Source organism: Nannospalax galili, unplaced genomic scaffold (assembly GCF_000622305.1).
Source record: "Nannospalax galili isolate Female #2095 unplaced genomic scaffold, S.galili_v1.0 scaffold891, whole genome shotgun sequence".
NCBI lineage: Eukaryota > Metazoa > Chordata > Mammalia > Rodentia > Spalacidae > Nannospalax > Nannospalax galili.
Window position 1 is genome coordinate 390,774 of NW_008330576.1, and position 8,422 is coordinate 399,195.

At 38.5% G+C, this 8,422-nt stretch overlaps 1 protein-coding gene across 1 annotated transcript in view; it reads left to right on the forward strand.

Annotated features, from left to right (window-relative positions):
* Terb2 (telomere repeat binding bouquet formation protein 2) overlaps nucleotides 1-8,422 on the forward strand; it is a 30,076-nt gene that overhangs the window by 8,973 nt on the left and 12,681 nt on the right. Inside the window, exon 5 of the mRNA XM_008849452.1 lies at nucleotides 4,363-4,436. Coding sequence (XP_008847674.1) covers nucleotides 4,363-4,436 — 74 coding nt within the window. The remainder of the gene's footprint in view (nucleotides 1-4,362; nucleotides 4,437-8,422) is intronic.

Below are 8,422 nucleotides of genomic sequence, written 5' to 3' on the forward strand. Positions count from 1 at the left end.
CCGTTCCTTTCCCCCTTTCCTTTCCCCTTTCCTTTCCTTTCCTTTCCCCTTTCCTTTCCTTTCCTTTCCTTTCCTTACCTTTCCTTTCCTTTCTCCTTTCCTTTCCTTACCTTTCCTTTCCTTTCTCCTTTCCTTTCCTTACCTTTCCTTTCCTTTCTCCTTTCCTTTCCTTACCTTTCCTTTCCTTTCTCCTTTCCTTTCCTTACCTTTCCTTTCCTTTCTCCTTTCCTTTCCTTACCTTTCCTTTCCTTTCTCCTTTCCTTTCCTTACCTTTCCTTTCCTTTCTCCTTTCCTTTCCTTACCTTTCCTTTCCTTTCTCCTTTCCTTTCCTTACCTTTCCTTTCCTTTCTCCTTTCCTTTCCTTACCTTTCCTTTCCTTTCTCCTTTCCTTTCCTTACCTTTCCTTTCCTTTCTCCTTTCCTTTCCTTACCTTTCCTTTCCTTTCTCCTTTCCTTTCCTTACCTTTCCTTTCCTTTCTCCTTTCCTTTCCTTACCTTTCCTTTCCTTTCTCCTTTCCTTTCCTTACCTTTCCTTTCCTTTCTCCTTTCCTTTCCTTACCTTTCCTTTCCTTTCTCCTTTCCTTTCCTTACCTTTCCTTTCCTTTCTCCTTTCCTTTCCTTACCTTTCCTTTCCTTTCTCCTTTCCTTTCCTTACCTTTCCTTTCCTTTCTCCTTTCCTTTCCTTACCTTTCCTTTCCTTTCTCCTTTCCTTTCCTTACCTTTCCTTTCCTTTCCTCTCCTTTCCTCTCCCCTCTCCTCTCCTTTCCTTTCCTTTCCTTTCCCATCCCATAGCATGTGTGTGAAAGTCAGAGGACAGCTTGTGGGAGCTGGTCCTCTTCCTCCACCATGTGAGCTCCAGGAACCAAACTCAGCTTTCCAGACTTGTTTGTAAGCACCAGTAATCACTGAGCCATCTTGCCAACCACATTAATTTGTTTTCATTTCCTAGAGCATCATCACTTAAAAATAATAGTTGGTAATATGTCATACCAAGGATGAAAATATCTAATCCCTGTCGCAGTGTTTCCATATCAGTGATAAAGGAGTTGTTATTTGACAAATTATTTGGTATACCAGTATTGTAATGCTTAAAATGAACCTAACAATCATTTAATTTCATAAATTAAAATGCAGAAGTAGAAGAAAAAGACCTTAGTTCATATAATCAAGTAAGAGCAAAGTGGAACCAAATTTTCTTCAGTTGAATTTTTTTTTATTATTTTTGTGTATATGAGTGTATTGCCTGCATGTATGTGAGTGCACCTGTGTAGTGCCATGACGCAGAGGTCAGAGGAGGGCTTCAGATTCCCCTGGAACTGGAGTTAAGGATGGTTCATAGCCACCATGTGGGTGCTGGGAATTGAACCCGGGTCCTCTGCAACAGCAGTCCGTGCTCTTAACTACTGAGCCATCTCTCCAGCCCCGAATTTTTTTTTTTTTAAGATAAGAATTTAGTATGGGGGAACTGGAGAGATGGCTCAGCTCTTACAAGCACTGGCTATTCTTGCAGAGGGCCTGGGTTCAGTTCCCAATACTCACATGGTAGCTAACAACTGCACTGCTTCTATCTCCAGTTCCAGGGGATCTGACGCCCTCTTCTGACCTCTGTGGACATTGCACACATGTGGTACACTTACGTACGTGCACATAAAGCACTCATACACTTGATATAAAAATAAATTTTTAAATATTTTTTAAAATTATTATTTTTATTTTATGTGTATGTGTGTATGCATGTAATTGCTGAGCCATTTCTCCAGCCCCCAAAATAAAAATTTTTTAAATTAGTATTGAGGGATGACTGGAAGAGATGACTTAGCAATTAAGAGTACATATTACTCTTTTTTGAATTTTTTAATTGAATTTTGGTGTATTTAATACAGAACCCCCTTCTCCTTTGGCACCCTCCCATAGCCTTCCCCCACTGGAATTCATACATTCTGTCATTTGTGTTAAGGCCTATCATGTCAAGTTAGTGTCCCCAGACATCCCTCAGTGCAAGTTCATCACTGAGGTCTAGTCAGCCTGTCTAGAGTCCCTCCCTTTAAGAAGGTCAGTGCTTTCTCACTTAGCAGTAATCAAATGCCAATAATTTTTCAACTAAGAATGGGGCCTGCTGTCCATTTCTACAGTTCTGTGCTGGGTTTTTGTCTGCTTGAGTTTGCATGGGTCTTGTGCATGCTGACACCATTGATGTGGGTTCATATGAGAATGGTCCCAGGAACCTGTAGGGCTCTTATTTCCATATGATCATGCACCTCCTCCCTGGCTCTTACAATTTTTTCACCCCCCTCTTCCACAATGGTCCCTGAGCCCTGGGTGGGTGGATTTTAATACAGGAGTCCTGTCTAAGGACCCACACTCAATAGATTCTTATTTTCTACATTTTGGCCATTTGTGATCTTTTGTGTTCCTGGCCCTCTGTTACATGAGGGAGCTTCATTGATGAGAATTAAAAGATGCATTAATGTTCTCTTTATCCCTTGTTGTATGTCTGTGAACCTTAGGTATAGAGGTTGCATTGTATACGTGCCACTTAGGCTTGGGCAATTCACAGAAAATCTCTGTGTATGACCAATTGTGCAACTCTGTAATAATCTCTGTCTGTTGAGAAAGAAGCTTCTTTGATGGGTGGTGACTGGAATATTTGTCTGTAAATCTAAGGATCCATATTTTGCACATAGTAAGAAATTACATTTGTCTAGGGATGTGACAGCCTTGGGATTTTCTCTAAGATCTGTGACCTCTCCAGTTATGTGTATTTGGCTAGGTTTACAGTACCAAATATGATTTTCCTCCCATTGAGTGGGCTTTAAGTTCAGTTAGATAGCTGTTGATTATCCCCAAGATAAAAGCACATATTGCTCTTCAGGAGGACTCAGGTTCACTTCCCAGCACCCACACAGTGGCTAACAACCATCCATAACTCCAGTTCCAAGGTATCCAGCACCCTATTCTGGCTCCCTGAGTATTGACTGCCCATGGTGCTCTTCTATACATGTAGGTAAAACACTCATATACATAAATTTTTTTTAAAATTAGTATAGGGGCTGGAGAGATAGCTCAATAGTTAAGAGTACTTCCTGGTCTTCCAGAGGACCCAAGTTCCATTCCCAGCATTCACATCAAGCAGCTCACAACTGCCTGTAACTCCAGCTCCAGGAGCTCTGACTCACTCTTCTGGTTTCTATGGATACCAGCAAACATATGGCATACACTCACACAGATATACATGTAGACACACACACATATCTATATATCTATAAATATATCCTTGGTGCTAGGCATTGTGGTACAAGCTTTTAATCTTAGCACTCAGGAGACAAAGACAGGTGGATCTCTGTGAAACAAGACCAGCTTGGTCTCCATAGCATGTTCCAGGCCTCCTGGAGCTACAGGGAGAAGCTACCTCAAAAAAAAATATATATATATATATATATCTTTAAAAATATTAAAATTCTTATATTGATTATTGGCTAGAACCTGTATCATTGTTTGATAAAAGATGTTGTCATTTCTTTCAAAATATTGATCAATACTGAAAATTATATTGTAATCATAGAACATATAAGTAGAAAGTAATAATCAAATGAGAATAACAAGGCTAAATCTGGAAGTTATTTGGGGAGCATCATTGCTTAGGGAAGATTTGTGATCTAAATTATTTATCTTAATTTTTATGTATGTATATTTTTTCTGCATATATGTAAGTGCACCAACATATAGACAGTGCCCAAGGAGGTCAGAAGAAACCTTCGGATCTCCTAGAACTGGAGTTACAGAGCCACCAGGTGGATCTTGGGAACTGATCCTGGGTTCTCTGTAAGAGCAGCCAGTGCTTTTAATTGCTGAGCTGTCTTTCTAGCCCTAAGATTTATTATCTAAATATAGAATTTTCTAATAACATTTTAGTTAAATATATTAGGTACACATATGTGTCATTTTCACAAAATGTTTTGGAAAAGCTCAATATACTTTTAGTTCTATTACAATTTCACAGCTAAATATACCACGGTCACCATCACTTTGAAGTGAAAATAATTCATTCATCTTCCTTTGTTTTTTTTTTTTTTTGATTTGTATCTCACAGGAAGTATGGGAATCTTTAAGTCAAGTACTTTAAGAAAGTTTAAATTCTTTACATTGGTTTCTTTTCTTTTTCTTTTTTTACCTTTCTTCCATCACCTTCCCCCTCCTTTCCCCTTCCTCCTCCTTCCCCAAACAAAGTTTTAGTTACCTAATGCAACCACAGGTGGCATTCTGGTCCTTTTTCTTTGTGCTTCTCTAAAACATACAGTATAATTATATGAGTGTGTGTATATAAAATTTTAAATAACAGATGATTTTTTTTTGCTGTTTACAGCAGGAAAAAATAACATCAGATGAAAGGGAGAGCAGTGAACTAGCAACAGAACACAAGAAAGAATTATCCAAAAGGTAATGAATCTATATAGTAACTACATTGCTACTCCAGTTGAACGTAGAAATCCCTGAGAACAAGCTGTGTGTTTGTCTTATTTAACTTTCACAGTTTCCCTGAAATTGATATTATTACCATTTTCATTGATAGAAAAAGAGACCTAAGATTAAAAAGATTATTTCAGCTGGGTGTGGTGGCACATGCCTTTAATCCCAGCACTTGGGAGGCAGAGGCAGGCGGATCTCTGTGAGTTCAAGGCCAGCCTGGTCTATAGTGAGTTCCAGGACAGCTGGGGCTACAGGGAGACACTGTCTCAAAAAGACCGAAAAAAAAAAAAAAGAAAAGAAAAAGATTATTTTCCCAAAGCCAAACAAACTTTTATTATTAAGTGCAGTAGAAGTAAGATTGAGCCAGATCAGTATAATTTACAGAGTCCCTATGTTTAGCTAGTGTGTGCCACTGTTCTTGCAGGAAAGAAAGAAGGGCTTTGTGAATGTTTCAACATTTATGTTATTTTTAGACAGCAATAATTTCAAAATTGTGAATGATATTTCCTCTATATGTTTATAAATATGATTACTTTGGCTCAAGAAATTTGAAAGATAAACACAGGGGCTGGAAATGTAGCTCAGTGATAGAGTGCTTGTCTAGCATGGTCAAGGCCCTAACTTCCATAGCTCATGGTCTTGCCCTGTGTTAGAGCAGGTCCATTCAAGTCCTCACCAGTGCACATTTAGTCATGATTTAGCCCTAGTCCTATATTTTTCAAGTCTGTGCTTTTCATATATTTATAGGAAACTTGGTTATTCAACAGTCTGGTATTTGGATGCTGAAATAAAAATGATAAAGTAGTAATTATCTTCATGTGAAACTAATTATTTAATTTATATAATTTTGATTTTAAGTTTTAGCTCCCATGAAAGCAGTCCTCCCTCTGTCCCTTTCTTCCTCCTTCCCTCCCTCCGTCCCTTTCTTTTTTCTCTCATTTATTTTGAGATGGTCTTTCTATGTAGTGCTAGATAGCCTGAAACTTACTTTATAAACTAGGCTGGTCTCAAACTGATGCCAATCTTCCTGATTTAGCCTCTTGAGCCACCATGCCAAACTACTAATTTTCTTACTGAATAGAAAGATCTTATAAGTCTGGGGAAAATGTGTCTAATCTAATAACACAAAGATGAACAAAGAGAGCTGAGGAGGTGTCTTAGTAAAGTGCTTGTTGCATAAGCATGAGGACTTCAGTTTGGATCCCCATCACTTACATAAATGTGGACATGGCACTGGTGTGTGTCTAAAACCTCAGCCTTAGGGGAGTGCAGAAATAGACATCCTAGGAGCTAATTTGGCCAACCAAATCCATGACCTCTAGGTTTGGTGAGAGATCCTGTCTTAAAAAATAAAGTGAAGTAGGAGAGATGGCTTAGCAGTTAATAGCACTGGCTGCACTTGCAGAGGACCTGGGTTCAGTTCCCAGCATCTACATGGTGGTTAGCTCCAGTTTCAGGAGATCTCATGCCCTCTTCTAGCCTCTGTGGGCATGTGTGACATGAGTGCCCTTACATACTTGCAGGAAAAACACATATGAATAAAATAAAAATAAAAAGTTTAAAAAAAATTAAATTTGGGGCTGGAGAGATGGTTCAGCTGCTCTTACAGACTTGGGTTTGGTTCTCAGCATCCACATGGTGCCTAACAACCAACCTTAACTCCAGTACCAGGGATCCAATGCCCCTCTTCTGACCTCTGCAGGCATCTTATGTCGTGGGTGCACTTAAATACATGCAAGCAAAAACACTCATACACATAAAAATAAATTTAAAAAGACACTCAACATCAACCTTTGGCTTCCACATGCACACCACACACATACATGCACACAACACACACATACACTGGTCAGAATCCCAGGCATTTTGCCAGGTAGTGTTTAGCTATAATCATGGTAATGGAGAGGTTGAGATGAGCTCCAGGCCAGTCTGAACTACCTAGACATAGGGAGACCTTGTATCAAGTTCAAAAAACATATCTGAATATACCCTAGGTTCCTACCTAAAACCTTTTCTTTTTTAATTTTTTATTGAGAATTTCATGATGCATATGTGTTTTGATCAAATCTATCCCCTTTCCACCCTTTCAGCTCCTTACTTTTCCTTCCAAAATTCATGTGTTCTCTCAGTTTTTAAAAAATCCACTGAGTCCACTTAGTGCTGCTTGTATGTGCATGGATGTAGGACTATCAACTGGAGCCTGGGTACGCTTTCAGGGACTGCATCCCTGAAGAAAACTAACTTGCCCTCCCCTAAAAGCCATCAGTTGCCAATAGCTTCTCGGCTAGGGGTGGAACTTCATGAGCCCCTCCCAGTCCATGCTGGGATTTTGGCTGCCTTGATGTTGTATAGGTCTTGTGCATGCAGTCACAGCTGCTTTGAGTTCATGTGTGTAACAACCTTATCATGTCCAATAAATAATATTCACTGTAGGCATCAACTCCTGTAGAGCCTTTTCTTTGTGGAACCACCAGAGGGTGCAGTATGAACATAAATCAAATATACCCTGAATTATAACTGTGAAGCATTACTTACTAAATGTTAGTAAATGTGAACTACATGGTATACTATTATTCAAAAACTGCTAAATAGAGAGCATTTGTGAGACAAGCAGTTCACAATATTTCTTTTGATTCTCACAGCTTTGATGTACAATCAGCCCCATTTTACAGTTGAGAAAACTGGTTTGGAGAGCTAAATCACTTACTCAGTATTATTGGGGAAGTAGGGCTGAATTCGAAACATGTCTAGTTAATCCAGAGTCCAAACTCCTTAACTACTATGCTGTTTGCCCTTCCCCAGATAGTCCCCAAATCTTCTTAAAGTTCTATATGTTTTAACTTATTTTTTAAAATTATTTTAAGATCAATGTAATGAGGACTGGGAATGTAGCTCAATTGGTAGAGTGCTTGCCTAGCATGCAGGAAATGGGTTTGATCCCCAGTACTGCATAAATTGGGCATAGTGGCACACACCTGTACTTGGCAGTGGGATCAGGAGTTAAAAGTAATTTTTGATCGTATAGCAAATTCCAGATCAGCCAAGACTATGTGAATGAGACCTCATCTCAAAATAAAAACCAAAAAACAACCAACCAACCAAAAAAGATCATGATGGTACATGCCTCTAATCCTAGCATTTGGGAGATAGAAGGCTGGAGGTTCCTAAATTGAAGGTCATCTTGAGCTACACAGCTAGTTTGAGGCCAGCCTGGGGTTTCATGAGACCCTAGCCAAAATGCCAAAAAATTTTAAATAAATGTAATTTGTGAAAATAAGAAATGTAGAAAAGAATAAAGAAAATTTAAGTTAGAAGCAATTCTGTATTCAACATTATGTGTCTCTCCTGTTTTATATAAATACATATGTTGCTAGAGTTGCAGTCATCTTGAAGTCTGTCTCATGCTTGTATTTAATATTTTATCAACATAAGGTTAAGAAAAACCTTATTTAGTATTATAATTCAGGATTAAACTATTAGAACTCAAAGCTACAGATTCGAGAAAGAAGTGGATTAAAGATTCTAACCATACGGAAATGAGCTTTATTAAAAGAGAGTGCTGGGGGAGGGAGGCTATGGGAGGGTGCCATCTGGGAAGTGGGTATATAGTTGAGTAAGATGGTTTGGGATATTCTGTGTGATTATATATACACACATAAATCAACAAATTAAAAAAAATGAATCGTATTTGAGGAGGAAGCATAAAAATTTATGTCATGTTAATTAGTAGAGGTGATAATCATTACCATTGAAATCTACCTGATGACTTTATAGACATACACAGGTGTCAAGGATCCGAGTGTAACCGATTATGACTAGTAATAATCAGATACATACAGATGAGAGATGCATGCGCCAACATCTCAGTGTTATTAGCAAAAACAATGAGTCTTTCTACAAGGAACAATATATTCTACAATGAAATGGAGATCTTTTTTAAAGGTTAAAAACTCATT